The sequence below is a fragment of the Anastrepha obliqua genome, chromosome 2, assembly GCF_027943255.1.
Source record: "Anastrepha obliqua isolate idAnaObli1 chromosome 2, idAnaObli1_1.0, whole genome shotgun sequence".
Lineage (NCBI taxonomy): Eukaryota > Metazoa > Arthropoda > Insecta > Diptera > Tephritidae > Anastrepha > Anastrepha obliqua.
Genome location: NC_072893.1, coordinates 101,053,535 through 101,073,008, shown reverse-complemented (window position 1 = coordinate 101,073,008; position 19,474 = coordinate 101,053,535). Strand labels below are relative to the sequence as shown.

General features: G+C 36.6%; 1 protein-coding gene across 2 annotated transcripts in view; it reads left to right on the top strand.

The window, feature by feature from the left end:
- The window catches only part of LOC129238672 (small conductance calcium-activated potassium channel protein), a 171,392-nt gene that overhangs the window by 80,091 nt on the left and 71,827 nt on the right, over positions 1-19,474 (top strand). The window contains exon 3 of one of the 2 annotated variants that reach the window (XM_054873774.1): positions 14,105-14,250. In XM_054873774.1, the coding sequence (XP_054729749.1) occupies positions 14,105-14,250 (146 nt within the window). The remainder of the gene's footprint in view (positions 1-14,104; positions 14,251-19,474) is intronic. The other variant, XM_054873773.1, reaches the window with a different exon arrangement.

The window sequence follows — 19,474 nt, the reverse complement described above, 5'->3', positions numbered from 1 at the left end:
GAATCTCGGTGAAATCAAAATTAATAAAAACATTTTTTTAATAGCGGTCGCCCCTCGGCGGGCAATGGCAAACCTCCGAGTGTATTTCTGCCATGAAAAAGCTCCTCATAAAAATATCTGCCGTTCGGAGTCGGCTTGAAACTGTAGGTCCCTCCATTTGTGGAACAACATCAAGACGCACACCACAAATAGGAGGAGGAGCTCGGCCAAACACCTAACAGAAGTGTACGCGCCAATTATTTATTTTTATTTTTTTTTTTAGGACATTCACAGAAGATGTGTTGTACCGACTTAATTTCTTCTTCATCTCCACGGCTCCTGCAGAAGTCATTATGAGGTACACCCATTCTACTGGCTAGAGTGCCGAAAGTGCACTGAACCTTTATGACACCTGTGAGGACGCTGGTAGTTGATCTTTTGAATTCAAACAGACATTTTGTCCTTTTAAGATTCAGTTTTGGCCAGAGCGTTTTGGGAACCAGTTAGTAATCAGAGACCACCTTCTATTGGTTTCCGCGATTACGCTCAGGTCAATGGCAGTGTATAACTTGTTTAGAGGAATGCTTATGTCTTATACCACTTGCTGAAGGTCCAGCTAGGGGCTATCCTTGGATACTCATCCTCTCTTTCATTTCCCTCCACTCCAGAGTGGCGGGGAACCCAACAAAGTATGGTGTTGTGTTGCTGGATGAGCGAGAGTGACATCCCGCATTCTTTAACACATCTTGAATTGATGCGCATTGAGGCCAGTGCCTTGATTGCTTCTTGACTATTAACAAAAATGGTAAGGTTTGCTAGAGTCTTATCGTTTTTGCTGCTTGGTCTATAGCGTGGATCTCAGCTTAGAAGACGCTACAGCTATCTGGAAGTTTAAATGAGCAATTTAAAGAAAATTGTTTCGAGTAAACTCCTGATCCAGTGCCACTGTCCATCTTTGAGCCGTCAGTATAAATATGGTGACCACTATCATTTGATAAGACACTGATCTGTCAATCCTTTCCGTCGGGTATTCGTACTTTATACTATCTTTTCAGATTTATCTTGGGAACCAGATAGTCTGTTTTCGATGTGTCTTGCAATTGTTCCACAGATAGTAGGGCTGAAGCATGCCCGTGCGTGTTATCTTTTAGCATGGATTCTGCTTTAATCTTGGAAACAGATTTGGTAGGGATTCATTTAACATATATATAAATGGGTGCAATATGTAGGATCTGGAAGTGACCAAGAGCCGCCTGAAGTATCGATCGGTGCGCACCTGTTATTCCTATACAACCTAATCCTTGGACTTTTATGAGATTATTTAGGTAGGATTGTGTCTGCACTGTCTTCCACCAGACGAAAGTTCCATAAGTCAAAATGGGTCTGATGATCGTATTCTACACCCAGTGGTTGATATACGGTTTCAGGCTAAATTTTTTACCAAATGTTTTCTTACAGATAAAGAGGGCATTACAAGCTTTCTTCATACTTTCCTCTGTGTTCCTTTTCCTAAAAAGCTTTGAGTCCAGAATTATGTCAAGGTACTTCGTTCCGTTCGATAGGATTAGTGTTAGTCCATCTATAGATGGTAACTGAAAACTTGGTATCTTATATCTTCTAATGAATAGAACTAGTTCGGTCTTGGCTGGATTAACCATTAGAGCGTCTAAAGTCGCCGACTTGGAGAGTTCCAATGAATAAACCCGCTGATTGTAGAAAGAAACTTTCCTGTTATTAGGATGACTACATCGATCGCATAAGCAACTATATTGATCCTTTTCTTGCTCATGGTAATAAGCAATTCATTTCAGACTAGGTTCCACAATAACGGCGAAGTAACACCACCCTGTGGGGTTCCTCTGGTAACTGTTTTTCCTAGATTAGTGATGCCTGAGTTCGCGGTGATTACTCTGTTAGATAGCATATTGCCTATCCGTCGAATAATCTTTTCGTTCGTACCTATGTTCATCAACGCTGAATTTATCGATTTCGCGTCAACATTGTTGAACGCTCCTTTTATATCCAGAAAAGCTGCCATAGTAAATTCCTTATTTTTAAGAGATTTCTCTATTATTCCAACTACTTCGTCCAGAGCTCTTTCCTTCTGGTAAGCATATTGTGCCTTCCTGAAGTTATCGCTGTTAAGACTGCTCTTGATGTGTAGATAAATCAGCATTTCTAATGTTTTGTGTAGAAGCGAATAGAGACAATTGGTCTGAAAGTGTTATGGTCGGAGTGTTATGCCCCGGTTTCCCTGCTTTGGAAATAAATAACACCCTGACTTTCCTCCATAAATTAGAGATTCCCTAATTAGGGATAAGGAACCCTACCGATCTTAACAAACCATACATTAATTTTACCTATTGACTGCTATAACCTCATTAGTCCAATTCGGTCCGGAGAGACTTTTTCTAAGTCTTGAGAACTCAGATGTATCCTCCAGTTCTTCACAAAACCTCACCCTGGATTCTTCCTTTGCTTTCTTTACTACTAAAACTATTTCGATAGCAGTCCCAACCCTCTGTCGTCTTTGACGCCTTTGCTGTATTGGGAAGCTTTCTTATTTCTCATCTTAGTAGATGGTCCACCGTGAGTTTGTTTGGTTTTTGGGGGCCGGCTTAATGAACAAGATCTACGAAAAGCTTCATCTACTTCAGATGTCAACAAATTGATGTTATTTTCCAAGCTGGAGACTTCAGTTGTTTCCTCCTCTTTCGGAGGCATCTAACTTAGCCATAAGTTTATATAATTTTGGCCTTTACCTTTCTTGGATTCCTATAGGGAAGTCGTTTAGATTGTTCTATGTTGATTGTGAACATGAATCTATAGTGATCCGAAAATTAGTACTTCGGTAAAACATGCCAGTTGTCAACCCTTAATGAGCCTAAATTCGTTACTAGGGTTATATCAATAACCTCCTAAGTAGTCCTATTATATGTAATATGTGGGATGATTACACCGGTTACATATTATATATTGAGACTAGTAGAGGTTAAGTATTCAAAAAGAGACCCAGCTCATCCATTAATGTCGCTGCTACACCGCAACCTACCACCAGATCCAATCCTCTTTTGCTGGTCTCTTAGTACTTAGGATGGCGTGTCCTTTTCTTCAAACGGCAGATATGCTGATGTCAGCTGGAGGTTAGGGTTTCTGCTCTGCTCACACACTGCCGTCGTCAGATCTACGCTGTAAAACTGTTGGAAGAGAAATATGTTAATGAACTCGCCATTACAGTTTTTCTTAACCAATATGCAACTTCTCACCTTACTGCAAAATAATATAGTGATGTAAATTTTATCTGATTTTTCCCCCCGATTACACTCACGTGGACTATGCTATGGAGCACACACAACCGGCATCAAAATGAACAAATAATAATATAATATTTCAAAAGAAAAATACAAGCTTAAAGTGTTCAAAATTTTCAAAATAACAAAAAATTATTTTATCTCTTTTCAGTTAATTTCAATCTGCTTCTGGTATAATAATTTGTTTTATTTTATTTAAATAGGTCTCAGCTTAAGAGAAAATTGTAGACGTCCGTAAAACTTCGATGTATGATGCATACCTATGTATATATGTATATGCATCCAGTTTGGAAATAATTTTATATATTTTGCATATTTAAAAGTAGCGTTCACTCACGTTCTTTTCCTCCCACAACTTTTTTTGCGAGTGTTATATCGTCAGAAGATATGTTATATATAATATGTTCTTATAGAATATACGTCTAATGATATGTATTACTTATTTTATTCGAAGCACATTTAAGAAATACCTTAAATAAAATAGTTTGTACTCACAGGTGTCAATAAAAATAGCACACAATAAAAACATTGTTCATAATTTTTTAGCAAATTTCACTCCTTCTACATCTTTTTTATATTCATTACTCATTTGTGAATATTTCATTAAAAAAAACAGAAAATAACCGCCTTCTTTTAAAGGGTTATTTGCCGCTGCTCAAATCGATAATGCTGCTACACCAGATGACCTAAAGTGTTACGTTAATATTGCAATAGCCCAAGCTTTGTGGCTACTCTGTTTATATAGCACAACCAAACTAGAGAATTTAATAATTAAGTAAATGTTGTGTGCGGGCGCCTTAGCCGAATGGATTGGTGCGTGACTACCATTCGGAATTCACAGAGAGAACGTAGGTTCGAATCTCGGTGAAACACCAAAATTAAGAAAAACATGTTTCTAATAGCGGTCGCCCCTTGGCAGGCAATGGCAAACCTCCGAGTGTATTTCTTCCATGAAAAAGCTCCTCATAAAAATATCTGCCGTTCGGAGTCGGTTTGAAACTGTAGGTCCCTCCATTTGTGGAACAACATCAAGACGCACACCACAAATAGGAGGAGGAGCTCGGCCAAACACCCTAAAAGGGTGTACGCGCCAATTATATATATGTATATATAAGTGTTGTGTGATTAACTAGGCATTTTAGCCATCCTCAAAGTCTCCTACTGTTTATGTTTAATGGCACGCAATGCTGATCGTTGGGATAGTAGTTGCATACAAGTATATAGATACCACCTCCTACGTGTATATGTACTTGTACATATGTACATATGTATATGCTGAAAATATATTTGTTCATACATATACATACTATAGATTCTTGATGATCTGGATACTCATTAGGGGCGAGTTTAGTATTATATTGTACAACACTGGAAAAAATATTTTTTCGTTTAAGGTTTATCTAATGAGATTTCAGGGTCTTGTAGGGTTTGGGATTTAAGGTGACTGTTGACACCTAACTTCAATATAACATTATGCGTGGTGAATCAGATTATATCAGAAAACTTTCGAAGATCACTGACCCTTATGTTTTGAAGAAAGGCATTTGTATCGTTCTTTCCAAGAATGGAGCTAACCAATTAAAAAGGTTATTTACAGTTTTAAAAACATTATTATTATTATTATTTACAGGAGATATATACAATATAACACTAACTTAATTAGCACACTTGCTATTAGGGTTTTAAAAACATATTATAAAGTATATATGTAAAAACCAAATTATAACCAGTTTTCACGGATTTGCTCTGAACTTATCTACTTATATAATAGATAGAAAAGGACCGAACTTCGGCTTGGGCCATTTTGGGCCACTAAACTTTATTCTGGTTTTGGTTCGGCTTCGGCAAAAAAGTTCGCCTCGTTGTTTGGCCGAACATTTTTTAAGTTAAAAAATTTCATCATTTTATAATAGATAGAAAAGGACCGAACTTCGGCTGGGGCCATTTTGGGCCACTAAACTTTATTCTGGTTTTGGTTCGGCTTCTTTACATTTTTTATGTTAAAAAATTTCATCATTTTAGTTTTTGTAAAAATTTTTGAATACTGGTATCAAATCAAAAATGTTTATTTAATTACTTTTAAAATATCATCTGCTTCTCCAATGAACGTGGCTAGGGAGCAATTATTCACTGCTGCAAGTGAGCTTTATGCCGCTAGAAAGTGCAGTAATTACCATTTAAGCGAGACTCCATTATAGCGGTTTTCAAACAAGTATTTACTCTCCTTAGCTGTAGTACAGAATATTACAAGCGAACTTTCAAGCGCTTGCTTGATTTCCTTAGAGTAATTTTTTTGTTTTTGATCTTGGCAAGCACATAATTCTCAGTGCAGGATTGCTTCGTTCCGAAAATCTGTCAGTTAATGATAATAGTATGCTCGCACGGCCATCGTATATGACGTTGTTCGCTTTCTTAACTACCATTGCGCCGTCCTTTGTTTAGACGACACATTCGTAATCTAATATGTCAGTTACCTAGTGTTAAGTGAAACATTCCAAGTTTTAGATTGAATGAAAATTCTTAAACTACGATCAGGGAATTTAAGCATTAATATCAGCACTAGAACCATAGATTGCAAGAGGCTATTCGGGAATATCATTTGCTCGCTTCACTTGCAGACGAAGAGCTTCAGCTGCCTCGTGAGACTCACGTAACTTTGGCTCAATTACGATCTGGATATTGTGGTAAGACAAATTATACTTATCCAGAATAATAGCTGCATCGCTTTTCTCGGTGTGAAAAATGTGAATCACAATGAATATTTTTGTATTTATTTTCCAATGTATTTTAATTTGCTTCCTTTTTTATTGCTTAAGTGGGATTTTTTGATGTAAACGTCAACGTCAACGTGACATTTTTTTTTTTTGACTGTTAAAATGTGTCGTTTAAGAACTGTCAAAACAAAAATAAACCACATGCAACGTTGGCGACAAGGGAAGTTTTGTTTTCTGTACACTACTCGCTGGATGGTTGGTGAATCGAATCACTTAGTTGGGCAGTAATTGTTTTTATTTGTATTTATTATTTATTATTTATTTTATTTTATTTAATTAAAATTAAAAAATAGTCTTAACTGCACTTTATGTATTATATTGACATGGACGAATTTTTTTCTTTTCAAATTCATCTAGAATTTACGCAATATATGATTATGTACTGAAAACAGTCTTTCAAAAATACATAAGAGTCCCTCAAAAAAATTTTGGCACAAGACAAAAATTAAAAACTTTTCTAATTGAGCTACCTCGTATTAAATTAAAAAAAGGCAAAAAATGAATAAATGAAACACATTATATGAGAAAAATATTCCATGCTTTATTCCAAACAAAAATATTTATAAACACCAATCACATAACGCTGTTAATTTAGGAGTTACAAAACCACCAGTTTTTGAGCTTTTGAGCCTCGGATAATTCCGCCACAGAGAACCCATTTTTAATAAATTTAGGCATTAACCGGACTTCTTGCGTTCTATAGATCTGGTGCTGATTTCACCATATAAATACTTAATACTGATCGTAGTATAGGAACTTTCAAGTAATGCCTTTCAATAATTTATCAATAACTTGACATTTTTTCACCTAACGCAGAAGCACCGCTACACAACTTAAGATTACTTCATTTAATTCGAATTTTAAGACTTCTATTTATAATCAGAAAAAGTATTAAGATGAAAAGGTCTCGTTATATTTTTCTGACACTTCAATCGTGGTTAGACTCCCTGTTAACACTTTTTATGTCCGCTACTGTACATACGCGTAAATATGTACATATATAACAACAACATAAATGGCAGAATTAAAATGTATACATACTTCCAAGTAGATTGCGTGAATCAGGAGGATTTATCAATTTACGAAGTTATAGATAATGGCAATACCATAATTGATGAATGTGTAGTAATATTATACCTAATAGGAAAAGCTTATTCTACACTTTCAAACGTTATCACATTTCAATTTAACCCTCCGATGTTCATATGGGTCTGGCCAGACTCATTCGATCTTTAAATGTATGTAGATCTTTTATTTTTAATATCTGAGGCTTCTTAGTCCATGACTTCCTAAAATGTAGTGTGCTAAACACAATGAAGTAGCAAAATTAAGATTTTTGCTATATTTGTTGTAAAAATAATAACTTTAAACTAATTTCGTTAATTAAGCTCACATGGGTCTGTGCAGACCCATATAAGCTTCTCATGTAAATTGGTTAACCGTTAGGTGTAAATAACTAAACTGTTAGCGGAGGCAGCGACAGAGATAATTTTTTAGTTGACATTTGAAAATTGAAGTGAATACGTGTTTTTTAATTAGTGGGAAGTGTTTTTTTTAATAAAATGGAACAAGTAAATATGGATGAAGTTGATGTGATGACGCATTTGCTTCGTAAGCTAAGTGCAGCAAATGTGAGTCCGGAAGAACGTCAGCGACTTTAGGCACAAATTGAAGAAATTATGGGACAGGAGTCCGATCCATTTGAAACAAGTGGCGACGTGGAAGATGATGAATATTTTCCAGATGAAGATGACTTCGGTGAAGCATCAGATATAGAACAGGAAATCGAGTTAGAGGCTGTTCTGGATGAAAACCATGATAATATTGAGAATTTCTATAGAGAAGCTATCGCCCTTCAGACGTCAACCACAATGGAATCATGCAGCACATCTATTACCCAGGGCCTTATATACAGGTCGAAAGATGGTAAGATGTGGAATTCAAATCCTCCACCACCTGGAAGGCCTCGTTGTCACAATGTTACAACTTTTACTCGTAAAGGGCCACTACGAGGAGCGTCACCGCGTCATAAAGCTCTTTTCAAGCTATTGCTGTCTCCTGTGACCTGGATTTGTGACTCTGTTTCAAACTACCCTTTGAAAGGTATAATTTATACCGGAAAACCACCAGGTGGCCAGCGAGAAACGAATCAAGGTGAACGGGTCGTCATGAAATTGATGGAAAATTATATGAACAGCGGTAGGACTGTTTATGCTGACAATTTTTTTTCAACATACAACTTGGCAGAAATGTTGATGGATCGTAGAGTGGCTTTCGTCGGTACCGTAAGAAAAAATAAGACCTTCATTCCGCATGAATTGCTTAACCCGAAGCGTGATGTTAAAAGCACTTTATTTTGTTATCACAATAATAATATCGCTCTGTGCTCGTATATGGCAAAGCCGAAAAAGCCAGTAATTATGTTATCCACTGCCCATTACCGTCAAAGCACCGATCACAATAAATTTAAAGCGGGGGTAGATACAATGGATCAAATGTTGACTGGCTATTCATGCAAACGCTCGACAAACCGTTGGCCACTGGCAATGTTTTATAATATGCTTGATATTGCCGGTTTGGCCTCTTTCATCATCTATGACGAGCTGAATCCGCCAAAGCAGAGTGATAAGAGGCGCTCATTTATCATAGAATTGGCACGGCAGCTAGTTATCCCACATATGACGAAACGGGCGACTAACCCATTAGTAGGAGGTTTGCTCATATAAGACAAGCAATGAATCTTTTCAATATCAAGGTGAGTATGAATTATATACACACCTACATATATCTCCGCGTATAAAGATATGTGTATGCATGTATTCATATTTACTAATTTAAAATAAATAATTTCGCTACTTATAGGTACCGGAATCTTGTCCATCGACATCAGATGCAGCACAGCAACAATCATATGCTCAAGTTGCTTCAACAGGGTCATCGTGCTGCTTCTTCTTCGAAAAAGCGACGTAAAACTCGTTATAACTGCAGCAAATGTAATCGTCCCATATGTCTTAATGAACATTCCATGCAACTATATAGTTGTAAACCCAATTGCTCTTCGTAATTAATACTAATCCGTTCAAATAAATAAATAAAATTATTTTTAAAACCGTATTTCTTACATTATTTGTATGGGTCTGGCCAGACCCTTATGATGCACTTACCGCATCATAAGGCACCGAACATCGGAGGGTTAAAAGCTAAGCTAATCATGGTTTAAAAAAATATTCAGGGGTCCTGGCCTGCAGGATAATTTGTTTATATGATTTTTCGGGTTACTAACATGATTCATTGGCTTGGAAAAACAAGTCCACAACTAATTGGAGTACACCAAATGCTGAAAAGGTACCTCATATAATCCTGAAGTGACCAATTAAGCGATTTTTGTCGAGTTTACAAATGAGCACCAGTCGTTTCGTCCTCGTGCAAACCGGCGCCAATAAGGAACACCAAGTAAAGCCAATGCGGAGGATCGCTTCCAATTCTCTGCCACCAGCCATTGTTACTTCATCGTTCGGGAACAATAAATAAGGCATATCTCTATCCAATTATTTCGTTTTGTTGGGGCACATTGTATTTGAAGTAGAGTAGTTTTTAAATCAATCTTTTTATTAAACACAATGCTATAGTAAATCATGCCATGCACTTTTTAGAACACACCGACTTTAGACAAAACATTACTGAATAAAAAGGTGGTTCATACCTTTATGTTGAAGACTCGTACACTGACATATGTAATGGCAGTGTTTATCCCTGTCAAAAAAAGATATTAAGACATATTGAAGGAATATAGGCAAACCATTATTAACTGTAAGCAATAGTAATTGATTTCTAAAATTAAAATATTAGTTAAATAGAGAATTCAGCAACTTTTCACCTCTATTCTGGTTTTGTTTTTAGTGATTAAAATGTGAAGGTTAGCACGCCACAAAAAAATGACACCAAAGATCTTAGTGTTAATACCCAATAAAGTATAGATACTTTTATATATTTAAGAAAACAAACTATTTGTGGTTATTTTCCTCATTTTTATATATCAGGTGGTTTAAAAATTAATAAAAAATATGTTTAAAGTATTTATTATTATTTTCCTTCATTATTTACAATATCTTCCCAACGTTTAGGCAAATTTTTAATTCCCTGCTCAAAAAATTTGTTGTCCTTGGAGCCAAAATACGCTTCGATATTCCTTTTTATAGCTTCTTTTGAGGAGTAGTTCTTGTTGCTCATATGTGATTGAAGTCCACGGAAAAGGTGATAATGACAAGGTGCAATATCCGGAGAGTATGGTGGATGCGGCACTAGCTCCCATCCGAGCTCGTTCAGTTTGCCTAATGCTTGCCTTGCGGTATGAGGTCTTGCGTTGTCGTGGTGAAACAAAACTTTGCGTCTATTCACTAAAGACGGTCGTTTTTTTTTAAGTGCTTCATTCAGGTTTGATAGCTGATGGGAATAATAATCAGCAGCTATCGTCTGGTTTGGTTCCAGAAGTTCATAATAAACAATACCGGCCATATCCCAGCAAATAGACAGGAGAATCTTCCTGGGGGAAAGGCCATCTCTAATGGTCGGTTCTGGTGTTTCATCTTTATCTAAGCATTGACGTTTGCGAACAGGATTATTGTAAAGGACCTATTTTTCATCACCAGTAACGATACGGCTCAAAAAACTTTCATTTTCAAGCCGTTGCAGCAGCTGAGCACACACATTCACTCTCTGCTGAAGGTTGGCGACGGAAAGTCTATGCGGAACCCATTTTCTCAGCTTTGAAACCTTTCCCAACTGTTCCATGCAATGAATTTAACCTCTGAACTATCATATCGACTGTTAAATTTGGCTCAGCTTCCACGAGTTCGAGCAAGAATTAAAGACTTCAGGACGACCAGCGCGCGGGGCATTCTCCACGTCGCAGTTACCACTTCGAAATTTTGAAAACCACTTTTGTGCAGTCCTTACACTCACGGTATCCTATCCGTGAACAGTATTTATTTCTGCAGCAGCAGTTGTTGCATTTTTACTACTTTTTATAAAAAAATTCAAAATATGCCTCTTATACGTGTTCGAAGATTCCATTTTATTTTTTAACAACACGTGCTTCTATCCGCGATTAAAATCACTTGTTGAATGTACAATATATCAAAGAAAATATAAATAGTTCCGTTATATTCCGCGCATAATTTTTTGTATGCAAAAATCGTAAAAAAGTGAAATTATGGGTAAAGTTCGCACGAACTTATGGACTGACCTGATACATATATACTAGGCCGGGTCGATTTGTAGGGAGGCAAAAAAATCGCTCACTGCTCTCTAAAAATCATATTCTAGGGATCAAAATAAGAAACTTTGCCGAAGGAACCATACCTCTAAAACGAATTCTGATGTCCCCCAATTTGGGTCGAACTTTTTAGTTTATTTTCTATAACTCACTTAAATTAATTTTTTCATTTACATATGTTCTGACTAAATAAATTTCTTAAGAGAAAAAATAGATATTATTATTATAAATAAATAATAAATATTATTATAAATAAATAAAAATAAAGAAAAAACATAGCCATTTAGCTGATTTTTTCATGTAAAGGCCAAAAATTGTGATATTTTGAAATTGGGGGACATCAGAATTCGTTTTAGAGGTATGGTTCCTTCGGCAAAGTTTCTTATTTTGATCCCTAGAATACGATTTTCACAGAGCAATGAGCGATTTTTAAATCGACCCACCCTAATATATACCTATATTTAATTGGCGTGTGCCTTGATGTTGTTCCACAAATGAAGGGGCCTACAGTTTTAAGCCAACTCCGAACGGCAATATTATTTATGAGGCGCTTTTTCATGGTAGAAATACACTCGGAGGTTTACCATTGCGTGCCGAGAGCGACGGCTATTAGGAAAATATTTGTTTTATTAATTTTGGTTTTTCACGGAGATTCGAAACTACGCATTTCCGAATGGTACTCACGCACCTCATTTTTACCTTTTCGAATATTGCTCACAATCACACATATCGAACTCGAACTTGATTTTGTTATGTACAGAATTGGAAATCGGTGTTTATAAACTGGAAGGGGACTATTTACGAATTTACTTATTTCTTTATTTTGTCTACGAAACCATGTTCTCACCGAAAAATAACTTAAATTTACCTTATCATTTCAGAAGCTAGAAAACTGAAGAACATTAGATCCTATTCTCTCTAACAACTACGCCTTTGGGGGTATTATATCTTAATGAAATACTTAAGACGGACGTAGGATTCTCAGGATATTTAAGATTTATGAGCATGCAACGAGAATAATAAAAGCGTTCACCATAGGCTCGCCAAAATTTAAGGAGCAAAAAGCATATTTTCAAAAGCATTTATTGAACACGTTCCATCCTTTTAGTGGCTAACTCATTGGCCGGTCTCCATACAAAAACAACACATTTACCATGTAACTGAACAAATTATGTAAGGAGAAGGAATTTGACGTTATATGGCCCGCAAAAAAACTGTAATACCACAACATTTTGGCCAGTTTTTACTGTTTTTCTTCCGTTATTTTTAATTTTCATTAATTTTGTATAAAAATATTGTTCCCTATCCCATTCAATTGTAGTATAATAAGATAATTTGCAAGTTTGAAGCGGCTCAAAATTCTAGTTGTTTTTGGTCATATTTTCCCTGCCGATGTTACTCATCTCTCCACATAAAAAAATGTCGTGCATTCGTTGTATATGTATGTAATTAATATCCACTAAAACAAAACTTGTGGTCGCCACGTAAAACTGGTGGAATTTTATATTTGAAGAGAAGTTTGAAATTTTGATTTATATGATATTTATTGTAGACCGAACTATAGTTTTTGATTTAATTTAATAAAAAAGTAGTCTCAAAATACATTAATGTAATGCAATAATGTATGGCGGCCGCCGTAGCCGAATGGGTTGGTGCGTGATTACCATTCGGAATTCTCAGAGAGAACGTTGGTTCGAATCTCGATGAAAACATCAAAATTAAGAAAAAAATGTCCTAATAGCGGTCGCTCCTCGGCAGGCAATGGCAAATCTCCGAGTGTATTCTGCCATGAAAAAGCTCCTCATAAAAATATCTGCCGTTCGGAGTCGACTTGAAACTGAAGCTTGACTTGTTTACAGTAGCACAGAAAACAAACTATGTGACATATCACGCTGAAATTTGCCATGTAAGCTTATAACAGTCCTACCAAAAAACAAAAAATTTATTTTTGCCATATGTCATCCGCGGACCGTTTTATTGATAACGTCTCGTTCATATTTGAGTAGAAGGTATAATGCTTAAAAAACAAATATTTTGTCAAAAATTATTCCAACTCTCACTCACACTGATTAGGAAACCATTCGATAAAATACAACTTCTAGGCATAATGTTAAAAATATTATGGTAGGGATGCCATTTAAAAGCATTTACTGAAATTCAAGAAAGTCGTGCCTTCAGGCACCACAAATGAAGATTGTCAGTGATATAGACCGAAGATTAATGACATTCAAGAGGCATTTAATTACTGAAATACTTTAAGTCTGTATTGAAAGCTTTTTGGTTTGCTATGCAATCTGTATTCTTTCGGATTCCACCTAAATTGAACACTGTGTTCACAAAAATATTTTATAAACTGAGTTGTTCAATGAATTTACCTCTCGAATTAAAGCCCGACTAGTACCCAAATTTTCCTAAAATACATTTACACTCCTCGTGTCTTATGCCAGAGCTAGACTTGTTGCCTATAATAAATTTTAATTTATACGAATTCATTAATTTTAAGGCTAATCGTAAGTCACTTAAATCCGCGCAATATAGTTTATTTGGAAGTTAAAATTATACATTTTCACACACTCACCAAGTATCGAAAATGCACCTGCATACGCAGTTTTAGATTTATGTAATTTTATATAAATATTGTACATATGTTAAATGCTACTCTTATTTAATCAAGCAATACGGTTCGAAAATAAGCAAACAAAAATATTTTATATTTTATTGCATGTACATTTTTTATGGAACATCCTCGGCATTGACTGAAATAGCTCCGCAAACCAGCATCCACTCTTTCAATTCCTGGCTCGATGAAAACACCTTCTATAGCGAATCGGGAACAGAATTCATCCGGATGCAACGAAGAAGCAGCCGAGGCTCTAGTGGGTATCCACTCCGATTACCCCAGGTATGAAATGTATGTATACCCAAAATCCTTTCACAATTCATTTTTAGTCATTATATATAGTTATGTATTACCTGTAATATATACTTACATATGCGTAGATTCCTTACAAACTTACCTACGTAAATTTAGTACTCGAAATAATTGCTGAAAGAAAAATGTATTTATATTATACATTTTTTAAAGATTCAGAAAATTAGCTAGTAATCATATGCACCTTGATGCTGTAGTAAGAGACATTCACATTTTTCGAAAACAATCCTCAAACAACGAATTACGGAGATCTGCCTTCGCTTCGAGAAGCAAGCAATTGTAAAGCGTTTTTCAGTAAGAGCGCTTCAACTTTTGAACTTTTTGAAATAAAACACAAACGGTTTGACTTTTTTAACTAATTTTTTTTTATTATCGAGTTTGAACATATACATTTAAGTATGAAATTCGATTTCTTTTGCATGACCACCGCGTGCACGTTTTACGAAGTCCAATCGTTGAACCCGATTTTCGACCACTCTTTAGCATAAATCGGCCGAAATTCCAGCAATTTCGCGTTCAATATTGGCTCTGAGCTCACAAATCGTCGCCGGCTTGTTACTGTAGACCAATGACTTCACATAACCCTAAAGAACATAGTCTAGAGGCGTCAAATCACACGAGCGCGCGGCCATTCGACCGGTCCATTTCTGGAAATAATGCGCTCATCGAACTTACTCTTCAACAAATCAATTGTAGCGTGTGCTGTGTGGCTTGTGGCCCCGTCCTGTTGAAACCACATGTCGTCCAAGTCCATACCATTTAATTGCGGCCAAAAATAATCGTTTATCATGTCGCGGTATCGATTTCCATTCACAGTAATGTGGCGATCGTTCTCGTCAACGAAAAAATATGGGCCAATTACGCCGCCGGCATGTAAACCGCACCAAACATTGATTTTTTCGGAATGCAACGGTGCCTCATGAATCACGTGTGGATTGCTTTCTGCCCAGTAACGCATATTTTGCTTGTTGACAAAGCCATTGAGCCAAAAGTGAGCTTCATCACTGAAGATGATTTTTTGGAAAATTTATAAATTTTCATAAAAAATTTGCACGATTATTTTCATAAAAAATTTGCACGATTTGCAATCGTTGCTCAAGTGTGTAGCGTTCCATGATGAAATGTATACTAATGAAGTTTACAAATGACAAGCGAAAAATAAAAAATATTGCGTCGTTCGCCCTCCCTATCGGAAAAAAGTTGAAGTGCACCTATTGAAAAACGCTTTATTAGCAACTGAGCGTTATAGCTTATGTCTGTAAATCGCAAAGATCCACATACATATTAGTGATCCCACTTTAGAGATTTAATAACTTTTAAATCAGCTTAAGTGGGTCTACGAAAAACGAAGCACAATGACAGCGGACTCACATATCTAACAATTGTATGCCATTGGATCCTCGTTGGGCTTTTTTAATCCACCTCATCAACTGTGACTGAGTGGACTACCAACAAGGGATATCATATTATTATTGAAAATATCGTATTATCTCTCTTTTCGCCAGTAGTAAAGACACTTAAGACCTTGTTGCTTCGTTCCCTCCCTCACCATATGAGCCTAGTAGAATAATAGCTTGCCTTCTTCAAAAAGGCTTGTCAGGAAAGGCTTGTCAAGGAAGACAAGTTGGGGCCAGATACACAGGTGATTGAAGCACCAATAACGACTGTAAATAATCCGAAATTTTTAGGCGCCTTTTTCAACCGTTAGCTCTTCTCAAGGCATACAAATGCAATTCATATCCAAATATCGAATAAATGTTGTCGGTTGTTGTTTGTTCAAAGATATGCAGAGCTTATTTGGTCGCCATAAACTGATAGAACAGTTAATGAAGCTAGAGGCCGGTCTAAATGCGACACTTGAGATAATCAAGTAATTCCTTTTGATATTGCCCCAGCATTGCGCCCAATTAGGAAGTATAACATAATGTTCTACGCCGACTTTGTTCAGATAATACCCAAGGGATCGTGAAAAGCATCTATTTGAGCTTAAAGATGTAATCCTGCAATACGTTTCAAATGCTGTACCCGACGGACCACGGCTATTCAAGCAGTACCCATCTCATGCGTTCATAAATTACTTTCTGGAAACTGCCCTAAATAGATTCCTACATGCCTATTTCCTTCTTAGTGCTATTGCCTTAGTGCTTATGTAAACAATATATTAATAAAATCTCGAAATCTCATTAAATTCGGGATTATAATATTATTAATAATAAGAGGGAGCTATAAGAGGGATGTGGGATAGAAAATTTTAGACATCTTATTGGTGACAAGGTAAATAAATGAAGCATATTCCAACCTAATTTCAAGCATATTCAAGTAATTTCACTGTGTACGAGTCTGATAAGTTTGAACTGTTACGTCAAATAAAGCCCAAGATCGAATATCATTTTGAGATAATATAATTAATATCGCTTGAAAATGAAAATTTAGAGTCAAAAAGTACTCCAAGGTCTTAGATCTCATCCACAAATTGGAGGACATTATTACGACGAATGTATGTAGAACATCACGAGGTTTAGAGTAAGTGACTTAGAAACATGTTTTTAAATTTAAATACAAGGCCCGGCGCTCGAAGTGTAACCAAAAAAGGGCCATACATTTAGTTTGGAAAATTACTTTTATTCAATTCCAAGTAAAAAATGTGTGAAAATAATACACAACTAAGAATCAATTTACTTTTGCTCGATATGACCACCTTTTGCCTTGACTATGGCCTTGAGACGGTCCAGAAACAAATTGCAAGCTGCCCGAATGAGACTTGTAGGTATTTTGGCCCACAGCCGGACAATGGCTTTTTTCAGCGCCTCGAGACTGGTGAATCTTGCTCTCTAAAATGGCTATGGCTCAAAGAGAACAATCTATCGGATTCGCGTCTGGTGAATTTGAAAGCCATTGTGTGGACGTTATAAAGTTCGGAACGTTGTTTTTTAGCCATTCTTGGTTCACTCGAGCTTTGTGAGACGGTGAGGAGTCCTGTTGAAACGTCCATGGTCTGCCACCGCAATGTTTGTCTGCCCACGGCTTCAAAGCAACCTCCCGATAATATTTCGCATTTATCTTGACGCCAGGCTCGATGAAAACGATTGGAGAGCGCCCATCTGCGGTTACAGTGCCCCAACCATTACTTGGGGGGGGGGGTGCTGTCTCCCGGTAACCAATCGATGACTCAAATTCTCGTAAGAATGGTCGGTGAAGTAAACCCTATCGTTTTGGGAATTTATGAATTCTTCAATTTGAAACATTTCTTCGTCAGAAAACACAATGCTCGGAAACTGACCGCTTTCGGCCAAGCGAAGCAACTCCTTCGCTCTCTCAAGTCTGCGTGAGATCATGCGCCTTTTGGATCTTGGAAGGCTTGGTTTGATTTTATTTTTCAGTATGTAGCGGATGCTATGGTCAGGTATTCTCAGTTCTTCAGATTTCGCTCAAGTCGCGCCTTCACATTTTGGACCATTTCCCGTGACGTTGCAGCATGTTTGGCGTTCTACCACTATCATTGCAACGAGTAATGGTGCGATAAACAAAAACTGTATTTACTTTAAGGTGCTCGAACTTACAAACAATCGCTGGTTGTGATTTTCCAGCCAAATTTAATTTAATAATTTAAATAATATTTACGTTGGAAATTCATTATTGATTTTCTTTTTTCGCGTTTACTCTCGGCAAAATGCTTCCGCGCGCTTGTAAACAATACTCTGGACTATCATTTAGCCAACTAACACAACTGATGCCCGTGTGAGTTTATTAAGGCTAGCCTGGAATAGTAGGGGCCCAGAATACTACCTTGAGGTACCCCAGAAGTAGCAATGAAATGGGCTAAAGATTTACCCACAATTCCTTCCACTTAGATAAGATGTTAACCATAAAGGGAAAATGGAATGAAAGCCAAGAGACCCCACTTCACACAAAAAAATTATAGATGAAACAGTGTCAAAGGCCTGGGGAAATCAGTATAGAGCAATCAACGTGGGCCTACCTGTTACGAAACCATGCTGGTTGGAAGGAATTAGACATTTCGTAGCGAAACATTATTTTCCTTTATTAATAGTTTCGATAAATTGGGAAGTAGTGGACAGCTTTGACGTTGGTCTATAGTTACGCACATCATTCTTATTGCCACTTTTAAAGATTGGAGTAACTGTTGTTACTTTCCAATCATCAATGAAAATTTCGGCCACAAGTGATTTATTAAAAATAAATTTTAGTGGAGTTGCTATGATGGTCCACATCAGTTTGAGATGAGGGCTTCAAATTTAAAATTCCAAAATTAAGGGATGGAAACTGAGCATATTGGGAAACAACATAAGAATCATTATTGCCACGGACAAAATTTTATTGAGAGAACTGGGCAAAATAATGGTCCATCTCAAGAGGAGGGTTCGCTACTTTATCATCCAGACGAGCAGTAGTTGGTACGCTCGTGCACGTCTTGTTGGATTTTCCAACATGACTCAATATATATACATATATATACATATATAATTGGCGCGTACACCCTTTTTGGGTGTTTGGCCGAGCTCCTATTCCTATTTGTGGTGTGCGTCTTGATATTGTTCCACAAATGGAGGGACCTACAGTTTTAAGTCGACTCCGAACGGCAGATATTTTTATGAGGAGCTTTTTGATGACAGAAATACACTCGAAGGTTAGCCATTGCCTGCCGAGGGGCGATCGCTATTACAAAAATGTTCTTCTTAATTTTGGTGTTTCACCGAGATTCGAACCGACGTTCTCTCTGTGAATTGCGAATGGTAGTCACGCACCAACCCATTCGGCTACAGGCGGCCGCCAATATTTTTCTCAAAGCGAATAATATAGTTAAAAAGAAATTGATTTATTATAGACAATTGGATTGTTTTTAAATACTGATATTTAATAGAGAAATTATAGTTATTAGTTTTTAAGAGATTTTTTTTTTTAATTTATTACGTAGATTCTTAATTTTTCTAAGTCCGGTGTATACCACGGAAACTTATAGCACCGTCTTTTAACTTGGGGAATATTTGAGGAGCATATTTCCAACAATGTTGATATAAATGAATTAAAGCAATCAGTGACACTTAAGCCCTAAAACATATTCTCCCAATCAACATCACGCCAAAAATAATGGATTTTTTCCCCCAAACTAATATTATAGAAAGGTAATTCAACATGAATGCAGTTATTTAAGCGCCATATTCAAAAAAAATTTTCTGTGTAA